This window comes from Gavialis gangeticus, unplaced genomic scaffold, assembly GCF_001723915.1.
Source record: "Gavialis gangeticus isolate Ggan-Ray unplaced genomic scaffold, GavGan_comp1, whole genome shotgun sequence".
Taxonomy (NCBI): Eukaryota; Metazoa; Chordata; order Crocodylia; family Gavialidae; genus Gavialis; species Gavialis gangeticus.
The window spans coordinates 79,054,646-79,076,034 of record NW_017729034.1 but is presented as its reverse complement, the minus strand read 5'-3'; the positions used below and the strand labels follow the sequence as shown (position 1 = coordinate 79,076,034).

The 21,389-nt window shown below is 39.8% G+C and overlaps 1 protein-coding gene across 3 annotated transcripts in view; it reads right to left on the bottom strand.

Annotated features, from left to right (window-relative positions):
- The window catches only part of SYNE1 (spectrin repeat containing nuclear envelope protein 1), a 631,505-nt gene that overhangs the window by 365,727 nt on the left and 244,389 nt on the right, over nucleotides 1–21,389 (bottom strand). The window contains exons 17-28 of one of the 3 annotated variants that reach the window (XM_019526891.1): nucleotides 18,251–18,415; nucleotides 15,356–15,508; nucleotides 14,766–14,909; nucleotides 14,228–14,401; nucleotides 12,841–12,999; nucleotides 10,503–10,667; nucleotides 8,573–8,707; nucleotides 7,322–7,480; nucleotides 6,739–6,947; nucleotides 6,354–6,462; nucleotides 3,848–4,012; nucleotides 1,041–1,208 (exon numbers count right to left, since the gene is read on the bottom strand). In XM_019526891.1, the coding sequence (XP_019382436.1) occupies nucleotides 1,041–1,208; nucleotides 3,848–4,012; nucleotides 6,354–6,462; nucleotides 6,739–6,947; nucleotides 7,322–7,480; nucleotides 8,573–8,707; nucleotides 10,503–10,667; nucleotides 12,841–12,999; nucleotides 14,228–14,401; nucleotides 14,766–14,909; nucleotides 15,356–15,508; nucleotides 18,251–18,415 (1,905 nt within the window). Of the gene's footprint in view, nucleotides 1–1,040; nucleotides 1,209–3,847; nucleotides 4,013–6,353; nucleotides 6,463–6,738; nucleotides 6,948–7,321; nucleotides 7,481–8,572; nucleotides 8,708–10,502; nucleotides 10,668–12,840; nucleotides 13,000–14,227; nucleotides 14,402–14,765; nucleotides 14,910–15,355; nucleotides 15,509–15,865; nucleotides 16,222–17,753; nucleotides 17,843–18,250; nucleotides 18,416–21,389 lie in introns of those variants that run through there. The other 2 variants (XM_019526894.1, XM_019526892.1) reach the window with 2 other exon arrangements.

Below are 21,389 nucleotides of genomic sequence, written 5' to 3'. Positions count from 1 at the left end.
TAAAAAGGTGCATGTTATATTTGGGAGGTATGAAAAATATGAAAAACCCCCACAGTGGGTGAATATACATGGGCTATTAGCGTGATGCAATAAACTCCAGTATGGTTCGCATTGGAGTTAATGGCTCTCAGGCACAGCATCTACATGTGCACCTGGGACCACAGCAGTTTGAGCCATGGCAGAGCAGCCTCAGGCTGGCAGCAGGCTTAGTGGGGTCAGCCCCAGGATCCGGGTCATGGCGTTGGGTGGTGGAGAGGCTGGCTGGGGTACGAGAATGCTCAAAGAGCACAGCCATGTGGCTAGGCAGCAGGCAGGGGTCTGGCCCCCTGCTGCTTGGGTTGACCAGGCACAATTTATACCCAGGTTAGTGTTTACACATGTGTTTAGGCTCAGTTATTTTTGCTCTTGTAAGACAGTACCGTCCCCTACATTACTATCTTATGTAAGTGAAAATTAGTTTGCTGCGGTCTGATAGTGTTGCACATGTACACTGTGGTGCTTTACACCACAGCAAAATAATTTTCTGTGCAGTGAAGTGCGTGTGTCAATGCACTCAGTATGTAGTCACATATGGACCTGAGCAGTGCATAGCTTACTGTGCATGTTCTATCCACATACAGACACTCATGCATCCTCACTGCAGAGGAATAGAATTGCTACCTGTGTGTAAGTGACAAAAAAATTCACAAAGGGAACAGAATTCCACTACTGAGTATCCCTGGCCAAAAAATTCAAAATTTGGCACCTAAAATACAATAACCTTTTCAAGAATGCTGGATTATTTGGATCACACATAAAATTAATAGAGTGCTAAAAATATGTCTATTCATGGGCAATTATGTTTGGAAATTTTGCTCTAATTTTTTTCAAGATATAAGATATAAGAAATCACTATCACTTCACAAGGCTAAGGCTATGCATATTACTTGATATAGTCAAATAAAAAATATTACATTATGCTGAGGGACTTGCCACACCCAAATTCAAAACAACCAGTACCACAAACTGCATAACGAGTACTTGGATCTGACTTGCCCTACCTGATGATGCAGAAGCAGTTGTTGAGCTTGTAATAAGCTTTCTGTATCTAAGATTTTTTCAGCCTCTGCTTGAGCTTCCGTTGAGTTGGTAATTAAATCTTCAAGGGCACTTGTAACATCTTCTTTATATTGGACACAATCCCCAACAGTACTCAATATCTTCTCAATCTATAGTTTTGGACAATATTAAAATACGTAGGAATTATTTCATTACATGAATTAAAGTTCAGAGTATTTTTGTAACCATTTATTTTAAAGGAAACCTGTCAAGTTTGGTAGCCCTAAATTGTGTATCTACTCTTATTTCCTATTTAACTGTGACATCTTTATAATACTTAGCTGCCATAAAACACCAGTTCCATTGACCTTTGTGCAGTGCATCAGTCTGCCCCAGTTGAAGATCTCGCTCTATTAATCATACTTCATAATAGTCTTGCATTCATTAATAATCTTCCAATAATAAACCAGGAGAAAGCAATACTGACACAAGTATGAAATAAAACTAATGAGAAAAGTGATATTGGTGTCAAGCTGTTTCTTCTTAGATAGATGTGAAATCCTTCAAGCATATCAAGAATAAGCAATGTGTTCATTTGAAACTTGGGCACAACAGAAAACAAAACGATTTTTATGTTCTGAAAATGCTTAGTGACTTAGATCATGTTTATTTTGATTTTTCATGAATCTTTGTTTTTCTTGCTTCTTGCTTCTGGATGAGACAAGAAAGAAACATACCTTAATACCATGTTCATGGTTTGTTTTTAAACTATTTCCAGCACACTAGAAAACCAGACATGATAAACCTGCTCTGTGCTCTGGAGCTGCAAGTGTCTCCTCATTACAGGTGAATAAAAAAGGTCACGATCTGGGCTTCTCATGTTGTCTAAAAGATGGGACCCTGTGGTTTTTTCCTTTCACATGGTTTGCGCCAATAGAACTAGAGCCCCATGATGACCTATAGGACATACTACTGGAGAGAGAGATCTGTAGGCCAGACATCTCAGACTACAGATGTTAGTACAAACAGGTGATTTGCCTTCCTGCTGTTGTGTCGCCAGCCCCCCAATTTCCTAACTCCAGGCATTCAGTCCATATTTACTTGTTCACTCTAGGGAATTTGTCATCTATTCTCAGAACACAAGTTACTCTCAGCCTCATCCCCACTGGTATAAGGACTCAGAAGCAATTTCACAGCTCAGCTTCCTTCATGGCCCTTTGAGGTCCACTTCATGCAGATATTATTGGATCTACAGATATTGAAGGAGCCATGGGCTCTGACTGAAGTAATGACTTATTAGGCTCTTTTTACAGGCCAGTAATTCCAAATTACTTCAGTGGAATCATTATTTGCTTGCTGATCAGTGAGCAAGGGGCCAAATTATTTAATATCTGCCCAAGTCGTGTTAGAAGTCCTTGCTTTGGAGAGCAAGAGTGCACATCAACCTTGGAGTTGTAACAACTTCATTCTTAAACCTCCAAATCTGAGGCATCTTCATCACTGTTCTGCAAATGTAAAAGGTTTAAGTGCATTTGATTATAGCAAATGTGACATTTTGGGTGCTTACACAAATTACCTTTTCTATGTGACCAGGCCCCTGAAAGCACTTTATAGCCATACCATGATACATGTGCCCAGCTGCAGAGCACTTTGAAAGTGGCTGATCATGCAAAAAAAATAACCCTACTCAAATAAGGTATTAGATGAAGGTGCTTTGCTTTAGAGTGCCTTAGAGAACTTGTCTTCCCTAGGGTTAATTTCTCATGCATTGCTGGCTGGGCCAATGCAGCCCGGCCCCCTCTCCCCAACCCTAGGGCTATCAGTGGGGGTAGGGGGAGGTGGAAAAAGAAAGCAGCACGGAGCTGCCAACTGGGGTTTGCTGTCTGGAGGGAGCTGGAGGTGGGGAGGGATGCCTTGTGGACCCACCCCAGCTACCCAAAATGACGTACCGGGGTACTCTGTTCCACCCCCACTCTCCAGCTCAGGCCAGGCAAGAGGAACACATTAGCAGCTCATTGCAGCTCACTTCCCCCTCTCTGCTTTGCTAGCCTGAGCTGGAGATGGGGCATGGAATGGAGCCCCCTCACCTCACAGGCCTGGCCCAGCTCCACCCAGTATCCCAGCTGTGGTGGGGCTGAGCCAGGGAGCTCTGTTACAACCCCTATTCCCACAGCTCTAGCCAGGCAGCTAACTCCATCTGGCAGCTTGGTGCTGTTCCCTCCCTATGCTTCCCCTTTTCCCTCCCTCCACTTACAGCCTCAGAACTGGGGGGGTGGGGACAGAGCTGGGAAGAGGGGAGATTCAGCAGCCTCCTCAGTCTGCTGGAGTCCCCCCACATGTTGGCCAGGAGGGCTTGTGCAGACAGGCTCAATGCCCTCCGACCCAACAGGTGAATGACTGTTGGGTCAGTGTATGGGGGCACTCTAAGTCATGGTGCTTTATGTAAAGTGCTATGAGTTAGAGTGGGGGGGGGGTCGGAACATCCTTCTGTGCCCTTTGGCCAAAAACACATTAAAAACTGAAGACATTTTAGTTTGAAATGTAATTTGATGTGAAAAACACATGATGCTTTCCAGCCTTGCCAAGTTAACAGGGAAAGATCCAGGAGCCTACTGACCAGCTTTGCCAATATGTTTGTTTGCTAGTCATAAGCCATTGCTGCATATGGAGTCAATGTTAGTTCTGGGCTGCTGCATCCCCCTAGTTTAATTTAAAAAGCCAGCAGGTCACTTAATCTTGTGAAGCCATGGCTGATGGCCCAGGATATGATGCTGTCATTGTAATGGTACTATGCTTTTTCATACTATACCTCAGCCAGCAAAGCTAAGAGCTCCTTAAAATCACTGGAAAGTTTAGATAGCTCATCCTCTTGCTTCCTGATTTCTGTCACAGGTGAAATCTCAGCCAGAACAGCAAATCTATATTTTAGCCAGGTCTGATTTTCTCCTTGTTTGCTGATATCTTGCCTGATTCCCTACATAAGAATCACAAAGATGCATATTAGAATCAATTAAATATATTCATGAATAACATTCATCCATCATATCCAACAAATGTATGCACATCAGAGTCTGAAGACCTGAAGTATAGTTTTTCCCCTTTTTCCATGGGATCTGTCATGTTCCACTCCAATTTCAGGCAGATTCTGCATTCCTTCCACAAGCAATACATGACTGGACCCTAATAATTACAGTCCTGAGTCATGTCCTGCCCCTACCATTTTTAAGCTTTTTTGATAATCATAATCTTTGTTGGCTGTGGTACTGATGGTAGTCCTGATTGTATGAACACCTTATTTAGTCTGAGAAGTTTGCAGCTCTCACCCTGCAATAGTATAGCCTGTAAAATGAGGTAATCTATAAGGTGTCACCCTGCCCTGCCTGCTGCATAATCTGCATAGTAAATGCTGCAAATTCATTTTCAAAATACTGACCCATACAAAAGTTTCATAAAATATCCTGTGTACACATCTGAATGATATAATCACATTATACATTAAAGATTATCAAGATTAGCTGTATTATCAGTATTTTAATAATTTTTATCTTTTAACAATACTGGATAAAAGGTAGATAAAGCTTTATAAAATGTAATATAAATTCTTTATTATAATTTTAATTGCCTCACATTTATATTCTGGGTTTCCCTAGAGCAGCATTATCTGTTGAATATAATTTCCAACTATATAAGCATCTACATACATTTTTTTGTAATGTCTAGAATAGCTATTTTTTCCCATTTCATCCACTTGTTCCTAGTTCTTTTATGTTTCAGTGCCAGCATTTTTAAGAAGCTGCCAGCCATGAGACTACAGGAATAGAACACAATCTCTATAGCAAAACTGTGGCAATATCGTATGTTAATCTACTGGTTTGTGTACCGTGCCAAGGTCACATTCATTTACTCCATGGGTAGGCCTTGCAATCTATTAACAACTATGGGTGTATCCCCATGAGTGGGAACATATGTTCCCCAGGGACAAATAGCAGTGGCATATATTTCTGCCACTGCTAATTTACCCAGGGAATGTCCCTACATGCACGCTCTGGTGCACAGCAAGTTATCCCAGGTGCAGTAGGGGAGGCTGGGGCCAGCTCCTGGGCTGGCTCCAGCTGCCTTACCTGGGGTCTTGGAGGCCTCATAGAGCTCCAGAGGTGGTGATCCAGGCCTGTGGAGCCTGGCTAGCAGCCAAAGCACGGCTCTGGCTGGCCAGGCTCTAGTTTCAGGCAATGCATGTGCACCACCACGCTTTTTTCTGGTGCAGGTTTTTTGACACCAGGATCTCCTATGTCAAAAAAACCTGCCATGCTGAAAATTAGCAGTGTGATGAATGCCTGCTTGTACAGTGTGTGTATGGTTTGCAGTGCTGCTGACAGGTCTGCGGCGTAGCAAACTGCATGTACTTGCTTGTCTGGATGTGCCCTATGGGTGCATACACACATACTAAATCGTCTTAAAGTAAGGTGACTTAACTAAGTTGACTTAAATTAAGCCATGTTAGAGCATCCACACATAAAGATCCTTCACATGATGGCAGCCATCTTGTGAACAAAGTCAACTTAACTAATGCAACTGTATGTTCTGACAGTTTATCTGACTTCAAAAAGTTAAGTTGGCTTAACTGTCAGAAAGTTAATATAGGTATACACACCCTATCTCACTAACCTCTCTAAACTATACTTTGCTGTATTTTGGTTTCACTTTGATTGTGAAAGGCAAAAGAGAAAAGCGCTGAATTACTGATTTCAATGGCTTCAGTACAAATCCATTTTACTACCCCCCACTTTACTTTCCAGTGGATCTGTTTATTGATTTATAAAGTGGATAGTGAAAGGCCTCCAAGTTTCCCTCATTATATGCAGACACAGGGACAATTAATTCCCCAGATGCAAGGACAATGAATTTGAGCATTCTTGCACTCAAAAAGAGCCTAAGCTTGAAATGGTGACGGTTCCCTGAAGACAAATTACAATATAGTCTAAAACAGTATTCCCTCCTTGATACATGGATGCTCTATTCTGGCTCTAATGTGTTCCCCTATTCACTTTAGGTGTTCTGACAATATGAGAAAACAGGCAAGACCACCTCTAGTTTATAAGGACTAGATTGCCCTGCTACAGTTCACTGCATACATACCTTTCTTTAAATTTACATTAAGTTGTTTTAACTGACCCATTCATAAAAATGCCAGAAGTCATCAGATTCTAGTCTCAGCTCTCCACCACCACTGATGCACCTATACTACATGACAGCATGACTCGAGCCAGAGCCCTAGTTGGAACAATCTCTAATTTCAATGTAAGCTAAGAACTAACCTCCACTGCTGTTTTAAGTTGTTTATATTTGGCAGTATCATTGATACCATGTTTAATCTTCATTAGCTCTTTCTCCGTTGAGGAAATCCAAGCGATTAATTCAGAAAATCTGAAATCAAAGATCAAATAACACAAGGCAAGAAAAAAAATTAGGGGCAAACTCTCAAATATAACTTTTTCACTTTAAGTAAACATCAATTAAAAGGGGAATAGACAAATAATGTTGGAATGACTACAAAATTCAGTCTTGTTTGATTTTGCACAATGAAATATTTACCATGCCTTGCCTTGTGTCTGTCTATGACTGGAAGCTTTAAAGAAGCACACATATATTAAGTATTTTGACCTTGGCACTGACATACCCAGTTAGCAAATAAATTAGTACCTAGTCTTGTAGTCCTTCCATTTGTCAGGGTGCTCTGTTATTTTCATATAGGTACTATCAATATGAGATTTCAGTTCCTTGAGGGTTTTTTGGCTGCTTTCCAGGGTAGCCCTAAGAGGATCCGATTCTGGGAGTTTCAGGCACAATTCTTCAATCAGGTGTAGTCTCTTCTCACACAACTGGTAGGGTCCCTTATCACTGAAGAAACACTAATGGCATGGAAATAAAAAGCTAGTCATACAAATGACAAAGCAACAAATCACATGAATTCTTAAACAAAAGCTGGGGCCTATCAGAATGTAGTGATTAAATAAGAAGCATTTCTCCTTTAAAACTTTGGTCTTTGAACCATTTAAAAGTTGTTCAGGGAATTCGTAGAACTTCCAATCAAAGGCCCAAGTTACCATCACACTGCTTCACTTTTGTGCTAGTTTAACTTAATTGAAATCATGGGAGTTACATGAGGGTGACTCATATATGAGGGTGATAGTCTGGTGGTTGCTCAAACCCCCTGCGTTTTTTGTTTCAGTATGTATTTGAATGCATTTGCACAAGCATCCACTTGGTGGCAAAAGATACTTACCCTGTGCTCTTTAATAATCTTTTCACTGCCTTCACTGGCCAACTGCTTATCCTGTCGAGCAAGTTCAGTTCTACACTCTTCCACTGTGGCTTGAAGCTTGCTCTTCTCCACCTCAATCTTCAGATGGATCAAGTGATATGGAGCTTCTGCCTGGAGATCCTATACTCAATGGAGGCAAAAACACAGGGGAGAAAGCAGGATTCATATATTAACTTTGAGGATATTAAGTTAGAGTTTTAGAAAAACTATTCAAGTGCAGGATTAATTGTGTGCATGCAATAACACCCAGAGAACAATTTTTTTTTCAGCACTCATATGGAAAGACAAATAAACACACTCTATTAATTATAACTACTACCTAAATTTTAATCTCTTTGGGACAGAACCTTCTTTCATAAAAATATGTAGAGTGCTTATTAAAGTGAGGTCCTTATCTTTGGCTGAGGTCTATAGGTACTACTTCAATAAAAATATATAATAACAAGAAGAGTATGGCTACATTTTCTCATGCCCACTGGGACCCAGGCTTGTGTGTCAAATAAAAGCCACAATTTCACACACAAAGTAGAGGTAGGATTTTCAAAAGTGCTCAAGTTTCCCATCGACTTATGTGGAAGGAAAAACTATGCTAGGGCTGAGTGCTTTGAAAATCCCATTTTAGATGTTTAGCTGTCCTACAGCAAAAATGAAATCAAATTAAAAGAGTTCTGCTCTTCCCCAAACATTGAACTCAATATTTAGTGGTAGGTATATCCTAAGAGACCCATTTGAAAAATCTGGCCTGCAAAATATGAAATCAGTATTCTACAGTTCATTAGCAGATTTTGCTTAATCATAATCACTTTGGTCTTGGCAGTTTTCCCTATTAAATGAGAACATTAAACATATAAAAACTTGCATATAAAAGCATTACAGGGAGTATCTTCAGTGTAATGTGTGAAAATTGTTAATAGTCACATTATATAAAACTGTATCACAATGTAGGAGGCCAAACTAAGGTTGTATAGACTACCAGAATCCTGGCACTTGCTAACTTCTAACTGCTTAATTTTGATACTCTAATAATATTCTTTCAAATGAATATAATTACTCTTTGTCCAGGCTATATGCTTTCCGTTGCCTATTCAAGAAGCCAAAAGGAGAAGAACAAGATCCCTCCAATTTTGAACTACAAGAGGTAGCTTAGGAAGAATGTTTCTTTTGATTTATGAAACTTGCAACTTTGAAAAAACCTGTCATTTAAATGCTAACCTTCCACTGTTTATGGAGTTTCCTAACAGCCTCCTGAAGACTGTGTTGTTCTTGTTCAGGAAGGATGTCAGTAAGTTCATCACAAGCTTTCAGGAAGGCATTTAGCACTCTCTGGTCCAACTGGCTGAAGAATTCCTGAGGGTGAAAAATAAAGTTAGAAGGTTAAGTTGCTTAAGGTTGCTAACATGGAAACCTGCTAGGATGAAGATCAGGTACACAGACAGTATCCTATATCAAAATGCACAAGCTCTCTTCAAGCTTGGCAGGGGGCCGCTGCTGAATTAGAGAGACAAAATTTAAGTTGAGGAAAGGAAACATGCATAACTTAACAGAGACCTGGACACTTTCCAGACTAATTTCTAGGCCAGTTAATCAAGTTATCCTGTACATTTCAGCCAACAGAAATGGTAGCTTAAAGACATAAGATTCTGCATTGAAACAGTATTTTTGAATAACAGTAAAGTAACAATGATGCAAACAAATACAGCTGTTTAAAATTATAACAAGGGTTGCATGAAAATATTGGGGGTGGGGGAAACCCCTCTGTGAAGCAGACAATGTCAATAGTGAATGTTTTGGTGGAAAAATCACTCCCAATTACAACTCTCATTGCCAAAATCTACCTCTAACTTAACACCGTATTTATTTGATTAGAAGATGAGGTTTTCCCACCATTTAACGTGGGGGCGGGGGAAAGCCCTTCACCTTAAAATCAAGCATGAGGCAGTGGAAGGAAGGGAGTAGATGAGAGGGCGGAAGAAGGCAGCTGTTGCGGCTCTGGCCCCAACCCAGGGTTTGGGCTGGAGCTGGAGCCGGAGCCGGAGCCGGAGCCGGAGCCGGAGCCGGAGCCGGAGCCAGAGCTGACACTTGTCCCCCTCCCCACCCCACTACATGCCCTGCCACTCCTTTCCCACAGCTCCTAGTCTCCCCCTTGGCCCCCACTACATCGCTTCTCCCTCTCTCTCCTCCTCTGCTGCACTCCTCCTTACCTTTGCTCCACGCTGGCAGGCTCCATCGCTGCTGCAGTCTGGGCATGGAGCATAGCTCCAGCCTGGCCTCACAGCAGTGGTGCAGACCTGGCACTGCTGTTCCAGCCTGGCCCTGCAGCAGGAGTGCCGGCTTCCTGCCACTGTTGCTACAGGACTGGCCTTGAGCTATGCTCCGTGCCCACACTGCAGCAGGGAAGGAGCCTGCTAGTGTAAAGCAAAGGTAAGGTGGGGGTTGAGAGGCAGTCAAGGGAGGAGAGATGAGGAAGGGGGCCAGGGACCTAAGGCTGCAGGTGGCAGAAGAAGTATGGAAAGGAGGGGGAACAAGGGAAGGGGGAACTGGGGCAACCTGAGGCTGCAAGGTGTGTGTGGGGGGAGGAGAAGGCAGGAAAACGGAGGAGATAAGTGGGAGGGCGTAGGCAGCAGGGAGGAAGCTGCCTGCCTCTCACTGCCTGCTTCCTACCACCTGCCCCCTACTACTGCCTGTCCCATTAGTGCCCTCCAGCTGACCTACCACATGCCCCCCTGGTACTGCCTCCCCCATTACTACCCCTCATTACCTCTCCCCCACCACCTACAATGGTGGGGGAGTGGGGCAAATTTAAGACCATCTGCCGATAATTATATTTCATATATGGAAAATTATAAAAATGTATACAATTTCTGTGTGCAGAATCTAATTATTGGGGGGGGATTATTTACATTCAGGATCATCTTGCACTGGAGTAAATATGGTAATTGACTGCCAGGAGTCTTTTCTTTACATTTTCCCTGTTGTTTAGATTTTCTGCTTAATAAGAAACCATATTTTTCACTTCATGGTAAACTAAACTGTATCATTTCAACAGATGGCTTGATATCACTTATAAACATTAAGGAGACTTTGTAGTTACATGGTTAAAGGTTACGTTGTGACCAAGTAAGATTGCAGAAGCTCTACTCACAGTATGCTTCCTGAGAAGTTCTTCAGGATTTCCTTTTTCTTTTAGGCAGCTATTAGCAATCTGTAGCACTTTTTCTAATTCTGCCCTTGAGTCCTCAAAATTCTTCATCAAACGGCTATTTGTTTCCATATTTTTTCTCCAGTCACCAGATTTCTTGACCATATTCTGGGTTACAAGTGAAGAAAATGAGCTAGTATTTTAATACCAATGTTAATTATCTTGTGATTGATCTTTACTGAAGAACCTGGCAGAAATTCCTCAAAAACTTCTTCCAGTTGAAGTTGCCCTTTGGTGCCTGTCAGGCTTATAGCTGCTCCTTCCCTGATTCTGGGTATGTATAAATATCCACGATAAATTCATTACGGTAAAAGAAAGCAGGGGAGAGGTGTAGGGTAACTATCATTATAATGCATATGTGGTATTTCCAAGTGAAATATCATCTGCATTAATCCTTTTAATGAAAAATGCCTAGAATACAAAAAAAGGGCTCCTAAGTTATAAATATTATGAATTTTCCTAAAGAGCACAGGATACCTTGGTTCCTCCTCACTTCCCCACCCTGACAATCAAAGTTATGCTGGTTTGGCCACTGAGTGCTACTATATGCAGTGGTTAGTGAAACAAGCTCCTTCCAAAATGGCCAAAAGTGCATATGCACAAGGCCCTGGATGAGAGGTCCCTTGGCACTGTGAAACATGGCCACTCTTCTGCTTCAGTTCAAACTCTGACACTCATTTCCTCTATGGCTTTGGTCAAGTCACTTAATTTTTCTTCTTCTTAACATGTAAAATGAGGATAACAGTATCTATAGCATAGAAAAAGTGAAGAATAGGTTATGAATGCATTAACTAAACGTCTCTGGAATTCAAGTATGTAAGTGCTAAAATTTACAAGGATGGACAAAAAACCCTCCAAAACCTGGAAGTCTACGATTCTTGGACCTGAAGGGAAAATTACATTTGAAGATCTTTTTTCTATAGCCTAACAAGCTCTACTTATTCTGTAGCAAGATACCAGAGACACTAACAACTCCCCAGCCCCTAGTTGCTATGTTCAGTTTATACAGAAATATGTATTTGTCAGAGGCAATTAAGCACAAGATATGTCAATATTGTTTTGCTAAACCTTCCAAAAATGTTCATGCTGCCCTTGTGCACAATGTATAAAAATCTAAAACCTGGTTCCCTTCACAAAGGAATGGAATACTCAGACTCACACATATGCTAAGGTTGGCATAAGAATATTTCCAATATAAGAAGAAATAAAATTTACTATCCACTCTCATGAGAATAATGTCCAGCACAATATGCAGAAATTGGATGTAACTCTTTAAACACAAATTGTTTTTACATGATAAGGAATGAAAAGATGTGCATAGATCTTCACCAAAAATTCAACTGCTCAAAGATGAGATGCAAACGTTTGAAACTTCCAATTTTGATCAATGATAGTCCTTAGACAACTTTTGGCTACTGTTCTGTAGCATAAAATTCAAATCTTTACAATGAATATTATATTACAATGTCATTAAAACTAGTGTATGAAGAATTTTACTCTACACAGCACTGTTCAATTTTCTGCTATATTTTTTACCATATTTACTAAAGATGGATAGTCGAAAGAAGATATATGGATCTAAAATACAATTCAAAGAGAATAAGTGAGGCATCTACTGGCACTAACATGGAGAACTATGTAAACAGAGGTCTGCATTACTTTCAGCGTTAGCATCTTATTTTGATCCATTTTTACTTTCCATGGAAATACAGAAGTTAGCAATATTAACTTTGCAAATACCTCAATGCTCTATGCTTTGTGTTAAAGAGCAAGAGCAGATGGATATCAAAGAGAGAAAGTGCATGAGTAAGAACGTCTAGGCCATAAGACAGAACACCCCTCTCTCTGGATGTCCTAAGTTTCTTTTCAGATGATTCAGAAATCTGTGGAATTTCTGGGGACATCACATGGAACTTGAAAGCTGCTTAACTCTAGGGACAGGCAGATACCACAAGCTCCTCAACCACATGACACCATAAACAAACCTGTTGAGGCTGAACTCATGGAGCTTCTCCCCTGGTCCAAATAAGAATCTAGCCTTTATATCTGCTGCAACTTTGCCTACTAAAAATGGAAATCATCCTGCTGTACCATATCACAATACATTAAATTGAATTAAGGGTAATATTTTTATGAGAATGAGCATTTGTGGACCCATGCATATTAAGTATTACAATACAGACAAGATCTGTGTTTGATTTAAAGAGCAAGAAGGTTTCTGGAAGCCAAAGAATGTAATGATGCAAGTTCATATAAAGATACCAAGAAGTCAGAAAATTACCTGGAAAGTGAACTGTATTTCTGCAACCATCTTCTGAAGTGCTGACCGATCAAAATGGTGTAATACTTTACTTGATGTCACAAACTTCAGAACACTTTGACTGTTCCTTTCAATCAAGGACAAAGCTTTCTTACAGTTTTCTTGATATGCTACCAGATCCTGAAACAAAGAAACAAAAAAAAATCTTTCTTCCAGAAAAGTAGGGGGAAATGTATTTTGACGATAGAACACAAATGTGGCCTAGGCACCGCTGAGAATAGCTTAAATGGGACATTAGGGAGGATAATACGAATACATAATTTTTCCATAGAGCTCAAACAGAACTCCATCCATGAAGAGGGCAAAGGGTTCACAGAATGTGGGACCATATAGGTAGTTGTACAAAGGGGGGGAGGGATTATCTATTCACAGTCTACACAGCAGAACCCAGTGGCCTCTGTATAGTCTGGCAGAATGCCATGGCTTTTGGGTCTGCACCTGGCAAATCCATTTAGCAGAAATAAGCCATTTATTTAAATTAAGATGGTTTAGTTTGTGGTACTACTCAGGGCCAGATAGAAAGCACTGAAGAGGCCTCATCACTCAGATTTGAGACCTGATTATATACAGACAAGGCAGGATTTGTTTTGGCAGGCTACACATTTCAGCCCCAAACTGGATTGACTGACCAACATAGTTCAGATCAATTTTTCCCTCAAAAACAGAATTCAGCATGAAATGCTAATGAAAGATGTATGTATAAAAGAAAAAGGAGATACATTTTGATCAACTACTACTAATTTATATACACAGGGAAATCAGTGACGCACACAACATAGTCCTAGAACCATAACATTCTCATATATCCTTCAAGATGAATTCTATCGACTAACATTCAGTCCTTGAAATGACATCCTCTTCTTGCAAACCAGAAGGACATTTTAAGGCTCCATGTGAATATATATTATCTACTCAGAAGATGTTAAAGTTCCTGTCATACATATGGGGAATGTCCACGTAAATCAGTGGGAATTCTTGAGATCTCCCAATGAAGTCCCATTGTATCACTGATCTTGTGGGCAATAAAGTAGAAGCCAGATTCAATTCCCAGTGGAAATTAAAAGAAAATTCAAATGCCACCGAAGTCAATGTGAAATCAAGACTATTATACAGTGATATCTCCTTTCAACTTGTATGGGTTTGTGGGTGGTAGAAGCTGAACATTGGAGTGTTTAACTTTTGCTAAGTGAAGAAGAAACACTCCTCTCCAGTTATCACTGCCCCCCTGGCCCCAGATTGGAGTCCCAACAATGTAAGTATTATATAACTGCTTACAGAGGTTCTCTTACAATTTCCAGACTTGGCTGAGGGGAAAGAAGGGGAGTATTGTTGCTTTTGTTGTCCTTACCTGGTGTTTCTGTTTAAAGACAGCTACAGGTGGCACTTCAGGATCTGGGACTGAAATTATTTCATTGACTTTCTCAAGAGACTCATAAAAATAGGTAATATGCTTCTCTAGTTCTTCTAGTGGAGAGAGCAGCTGCTGAGACTCATAGAGCATGGCAGGGCAATATTCCTTAACCTTTGGACAATATTATAAAAACAGAATTTCATTACCACAAACACAATGTTAAAACTCACAAACTGTTAAATGATCTTGCATTGAGTGTTCCTCTATATAACCACCCACTCTTTTAAAGTAAATAGACCTGGCATTACCATTAAAGTCAAGTATTGTAGGATCAAACCTAAAATATTCAAGCCCAGAGATAGTTTAATATATATATATATTTACACTTCTATATATCTACCTTCCTTACTGGAGCCTGTTTAGATATAGGCTCAATTTTATTAAGCCCCTTAAATTAGGGGCTGGTGGGTGTTTTGCCCCATTTTGATTTGATACATAGTTAACATATTGCATTGCAGAAAACGTATTTCAGTACCCTGCCTAGCTGCTCTTTGATTCCTTTCATAGTTGCAAACATTTCATTGACTTCTTCTTGGGGAATTTCTTTTGTAACAAGCTGTGCTGTCTTTGTAATCATCTTGTACTGCGCTTCCATGACAGGCATCTTCTGTTTAATACCCTGCAACACATATTTCAACAGGTATAATTATGTGTTCATGTGACACACCAGCCTGGTCTCAGGATAGTTATAGGAGATAGATCCAACTCTCAATTCCTTTCCATTGCCTTAATGAACATAAATCAGGTCTAGAACATACTTGATAAAAGTGAATCAGAAGGACTGACATTTTCAATATTCTCAACTAAAATTAGGCATTCGGCCTACCTTATGTATGACAGCAAGCTCAGAAAAGCTCACTATCTTGAGAATGTGTCCCATACATGTCCCTCATAGAATGAAATAATCTGATTTACCTATAGTAATATTACACAAAAAACTCAAATTGTACCATCTGGTATAACCAATGTTGATAATACCTAAAAACAGTCATCATAGCCTCCCTTAAAATTAAACATGCAACTAATTCTGTCCTGTGGGAAAAAGGCACAAAGGGAAAAACTCACTTCCAGATCTTGGACAAACATTTTGACATTTAGAAAGGAGACTTCTATAGGCACAGAAAATTTCCCATTGGCTCCATCAAGAAAAGCTGACAAAGTGGCTACTCCATCCAGATATTCTCTCCTCATTTTGTCCAATTCATCTGCCCGAGCATACTACAAGAATGAAAAAAAACCAAAGAGCATATGAAAAAATGTGATAGTACTGCTGCCTATGGCTCTTGGAAACATTTTTTTGTTTGTTTGCATTTTGTTCAGCATCATTTTAGTAAGCTTTTAAGCTAAGCATCCAGACAGAATTTTTTAAGAAAACCCTTTAAAATGGATAAATAAAAAACATGGTCCTTTCAGGAATAGGAAAACTTGTTTAAAATTACACAAATTCAAAACTACACTGTTCACAACTCTATCCATAAAGCAGTATTTAAACATTTTTTAAGAAGTGTATTATTTGAGACCCTCTTTTCCACATGGTTTTTCAAACAAACTCTCTGCTACCTTCTCATAACTTACCAATTCCTGAAGGTCCCTTTACTCTGAAGCTTCAGGTTTCACCCTTTGCTCGCTGTGGACCCTGACAAGGATGCACCTATTTAACTATAAAATTGAAAGAGTTTCTCTCAAAACTCAAACTGAGTCTGGCTAACTTTGTAAGCAAAAGACCAATAATCTCCTGGCATTCTCAGTCTCTGTATTTTAGCATCTGGTTTAATAATAAAGAAACTCTGGCACAGGGCCTCTGGTGTCCTTCACATTTCTTGCATTAGAAACACCGTAAGACTGAAAAGCCATAAACAGCAACAAATAAAGATTCAGTAGCTTCTGAAATTCAGTAGACAGGCAAAACAGGTGAAGGTTAACAAGGTTAAAGAGGGATGGGATGTCAGAGAACCCATTGTGAACTGGAGTAAAACAAGGACTTAGGAACTGCTAGAAGGAAGATAAAAGATGGGGGAAAAAACAAGTAGCAGAGTTGTTGGAAGGTCACAGAAATTCCTGGGTAGCAGGAGATGGAAAAACACTTCAGAATGTACAGGGAAGCATTCACACTTTGGAAATTACATTTTCCAGAGTGTAAGCCACTCTGTTCCTCACTAACAATTAATAAAACTGTGTTTATATTATAAGCAACGGTCTGGAGAACTAAAATAAGAGCCATATACTGTATGCTGAGAGCCTACTGCATGCAACTAGACTAATAATGTGAGTAAAAAGGACAAGATTTAGCCTCAGGTAAGTTTTTTAAAGTAATTAAAGGGGAAAATGTTGCTAGCCAACTACTAGTAATAACTTCATTTCAGATATTCTAAATTATGTATGTGAATGGGCAGGCATTTATGTACAGCTGTATCTCATACACTTTCTCGCATTTAAATAAAATTCTTAAAATGGCATTTCTTTTCTACCAGTTGAGTCTCTTTCTTCAAATGAAATTTCCTATATCATACATTTTTTACTAAAGAAAATAGAACAAACTAGGCAAAAATGATGAAAACATGTTGTTTCTTTTGCCCTGTGGTCATTAGAATTAAATGTAGATCTCTTTCCAATTCATAAAACAAAATCAAACCCCCTTGAGCATCTTGAGAGTGTATCCAGTACTTTGCTGAAAGTTACTTTCACGCTGGAGTTAATGTTCACCTGAGTTAACATTTCCATACTTGAGTTAATGTGTTTTAGCTACAATTAAAAACAGACCGCAGGGCTGTGAAATAGAACTTACATTACCAGAAAGAACTAAGAGACAGCAGACTATCAGAAGAAAGGGAATATTAAGGGGAATTGAGTAAGGGAATATTACTACCATTAAGAAGGAGAGGGGGTTACTAACACCTGTGAAATGAAGCCTTTAGAAGGAATCAGTTAGATTATAAAACTATGAAGTTAAGTGAGTCCCTCACTGCTGCCTGAATAGAAATACTGCTGCCAATGCCAGGTAGTTTGTTTAAAACTTTGGGTGGAGACAGAACCAAGGGGAGGTGGCACTATGCACCCCCTGGACCCATCCCTTGATGTCAGCGTGGCTTTGGAGTTCTTTTTAAAATTGTGTGCTCCTGCTGCTGACTGCTTTTATCTTTACAATAAGTGGGTACAACTTCCATTAAAAAGCAGTAGATGTATATACTTGCACCACAGCTACAGCTCTACAGATTCAATATAAACAGTGGTTACTTTTTTTTTAAATGTCAAAATTAACATCTAATTTAAAAAAACCCCAGTTCCTCTACAGTAGAAAAAGGTACATTAAACATACTTCAGAGGTCAAGCTGAAGCTAATAGAAACAAACTGCAAGTCGTATTTGGAATTAAACAAAACCACTGTTATTCACAGGGGCGGGGGAGCAGAATGGTTAAGGTATTTTTCAATGGCTCCTGAGCTGTGAGTTCAAGCTATACTCACAAGTTGTGCCAAAGAGCATCTTCAGCCAACCCAGCTGTAAATTGGCAGTTGGTCATTCCAGCTGAGATGTTAAAGATGCCTGTGTGTTGCTGGCTACAGAAAGTGGCAAATGGCCCAACCCTCCAGTAGAGCAGGGCCAAAGAGCATTGGCCAGATGTAAATAGGTGACTGATCATTCAGGCTGGGAAGGTAATGGATGTTAATCAACTCACGCCCTTCTGCATTGTTGTCTACAGGAAGTGGTAAATGACTCACTATGTTCATACAGACTGTTGGGGTTTTTTGTTTGTTTGCTTTTATTTCTGTCTATGTCTGTATCTACCCATCTCAAAAAAAGACAGAAATACAGTGACCTTTTCTGGTGGCATTTATAGAATGAATTGCATTAGATATGGCCTAACGCTTCCTGGAAAGTTGTCCAAGCAACTTTCATTGGGCCCTGCAACATAGCAATGCAGTAATGATAGTTTTAAAACAGCAATCATTAAAATGCATACCTGCTTAACCTGCATGAACAGTTCTCTCCATCTGCCATTTAGAAGTAGTAATTGCTGTTTAAGATCTCTGGAAATAGTTTCATCACACGTTTCAATAAGAAAGTTACCAGCATCATTCATGGCTGTGTGCTGCTGGATCCAATGAGGTAAATGTCGGAAGAAGTCCTAAATAACAAAATACAACAAGCACCATAACATTTTGCATAAGTTTCATAAAATAAATTCAAGTCACCAACTACAGGCAAAGATAAGCCTTTTCCTTTTAGGCACTAAAGGATGCAAAGTGTATGTCTTACATTGCAAATTTATACCTTAATGAACTAGCAAGATAGCCTGCTATTTTAATGGAAGGAGAGAGCGTCTGCCTGTTGTCTATAAATCAGTATCTATACTTTACCTGGTAGCCACACTTAAATCACACTACTCTTATTCAAATCTCTGAACTACTAATTTTAATGGGCTAGATAACAGTCTGAACTATATGCTTGCATCTAGTAGGAACTGCCCTGTCCTACCTTCCAAATCCTGTACAGGTTACCTGAATATAAGGTTCATGGGTAGTGCAGTAAACAGGTTCTTCATGCCTATTTACTCTCCCATAAAAGCAGGTGAGTGAAAAAGAACCCAGGGGGAAAGAAGGTGGCGCAGGGAGTGAATGGATGGAGCCTCTCTAGTATGCTGGTCTGCCCAATGAAATATGCTTCTGTGTGTATGAAGGGAAGGCAGGGTTAATTCTCAGTTAGTACAGAATCCTTAACAAATGACTCACTATCCTTCTCTTCCCTCTCTCTCCAGCCTAAAAAGAAGGGAAAACCAGAGAAGAAATTGGGCACCAGACATCTGATTCTAAAGTACAATGACTTCAAGGGTTGCTCCTGTTATGTTGCCATTTATACAACATCCTGCTGGCAGAACTATACAAGAATAATTTAGGCTCATTTTATATTAGCAATCTCAAGGTTTCAAAAAGTTACATTTGTTAAAAACAGTTGATTCAGATTTCATAATTTATCAACATTCATAATACTTCCAGTATGGCTACATAGAAAATAATAACAAGACATACATTAAGTGTTCATTGTTTAAAGCAGTGGTTCTCAAATTTTTGGACTTGGGCCACTGCTCATAAAATGCCAGCTCTTAGTTTTTACTTGCTTTTTGATTACAGACAAATAATAAAACAGTTCTTCTTTTGCAAAGAACTCAGAGACTTCAACAGGTCAGACTGTTTGCAAAACTATGGATTCCTATCTGAAATATCTGAGTTTATAGCGTGAAACATGTTTGCATACCTAATAGCATTAATATTACATAGCACTCTGCATCACCGTTTAAAAAAACTCAAGGCACCCAAAGATGTCATGGCACCCTAGTTGAGTAACACTGGGCTAGGGAGGTGACTAGGGACTATTTTATTTATCATTCCTCTCAATCCATCAGAGATGTTCTTTAAAAAATGACTGGAGCCCTAGCTTCTTGATGTAATCTACCCACATTTTGCTTTTCTGAACAGTGTCCCCTCCTCCTGATCCTTTCCTTTCTATTTAAGACCCTTGCTTTCTACAGTCCATTCATAGCACCTGACGAACCAGTCTCTCTCTAAGATACCACCCTACCCTGCCTTCTGTCTGGATTTCCTCACAACCCCTTCCAGGTGGCCTTACATAAACCTGCAAAGGGAGGGGCCTAGGCACACTACTGAGGTTGTGCTGAGACAGATCACAGAGACTGTTGCAACTGGGTGCATTTACATGTGCACTTTACTGCACAGTAGACTAATTATATCTGCAGCAAGGTATTACAGTTTATGGATGCACCAGTATCAGGGTGCAGTAAATTAATTAACGTGTGCCATAAGACAGTACTGTTGGGGATAGCACTATCATACGGAAGTGTAATTAACTGTGCTGAAACACCCATTGAAGATGCTGACACTTCACCTGGTCAGCCCAGCCAGCTGGGGGCTTGCTCTGCCCCGGCTCAAATTGCTGCTGTCTCAGGAACATATGTAGACGCTGCACCCAGGAGCAGCTGACTCCAGCTCGAATTGCCCCAGAGTTTATTGTGTCACATTAACTGCACATATAGATACACCCACTGAGACTGTATAATGTTTCCAACGAATGATGGTAACCACCTGCAGATCCACTTGCAGAACACACAAGATTAGTGGGCGATTTTCAGTGGGCAACAAATCTGTTCTGCCTGACAGAATAATGCAGTGGAATTGCCATCAGAAACTCCTCAGAAAGGATTTCTCAGTAAGGATTTCCCTTATGTGCATTTGAAATTATTGAGCCACATTCTTCATGGCTACTTACTTTCTAGTGGTTGCTGGTGTTCCAGGAAGACTGGATTATTCTATAGTAAGACATACTGTTGTATTTCAACTATTTTTAGAGAATCCATGTGACTCTACCCTAGTCATATTTGGGCAAGTATCCAAATGATGCACTAAAAGTTCAAGACAGAATCTCTACAATAATGGTACATATACAATACTTTAAATCAGTCAGAGATAGAGGAAAGAGGAGAAAGAATGATGGTGCGGTATGAAGTTTTTATGGCCAATGTTTGGAACGCACCATAGTTATTGTGAGCAGTGAAGATAAGAGAATTATGCTGGACTCCTCAGTTAAATGCTAGTAAAATTCTTATTTCACACTTCAGTATCCTGGATTTTTACATATGTTATAGAACCAATATTTTAAAAAATGCTTTATTTCATATTATTGATGGTATTTTATCATTTTAGTCCACCTGCAAACAATGCTGCTTTGTCACCAAGAACTGAACTGTACAAACCTCAGCAGGAAAGTTAAAGCTAATAAATTATAGAAGCCTATAAAAATATCAAAGACAAGTTTCCCTACTTAATTTTGATAGTATCTTAAGACCTAGTACTTCATTTCCAAAGTGTTCAGCACCAGAAGTGAATTCTGTTACCCATCAGTACACTGGGAACAGAGTCTTGGTCAGTGTAATCTAAGGGAGAAAGTCAAATGTTGGGGAAAATGCATTATATTTGTGTATCAGAACATTTTATTTTTTGAAATGGTGCATATTTGAAATTGCCCACAGACCTGGGACATTAAAAGTACTCAAACAACCTCCCTGTAGATGGATTAGCGAAAGGGTC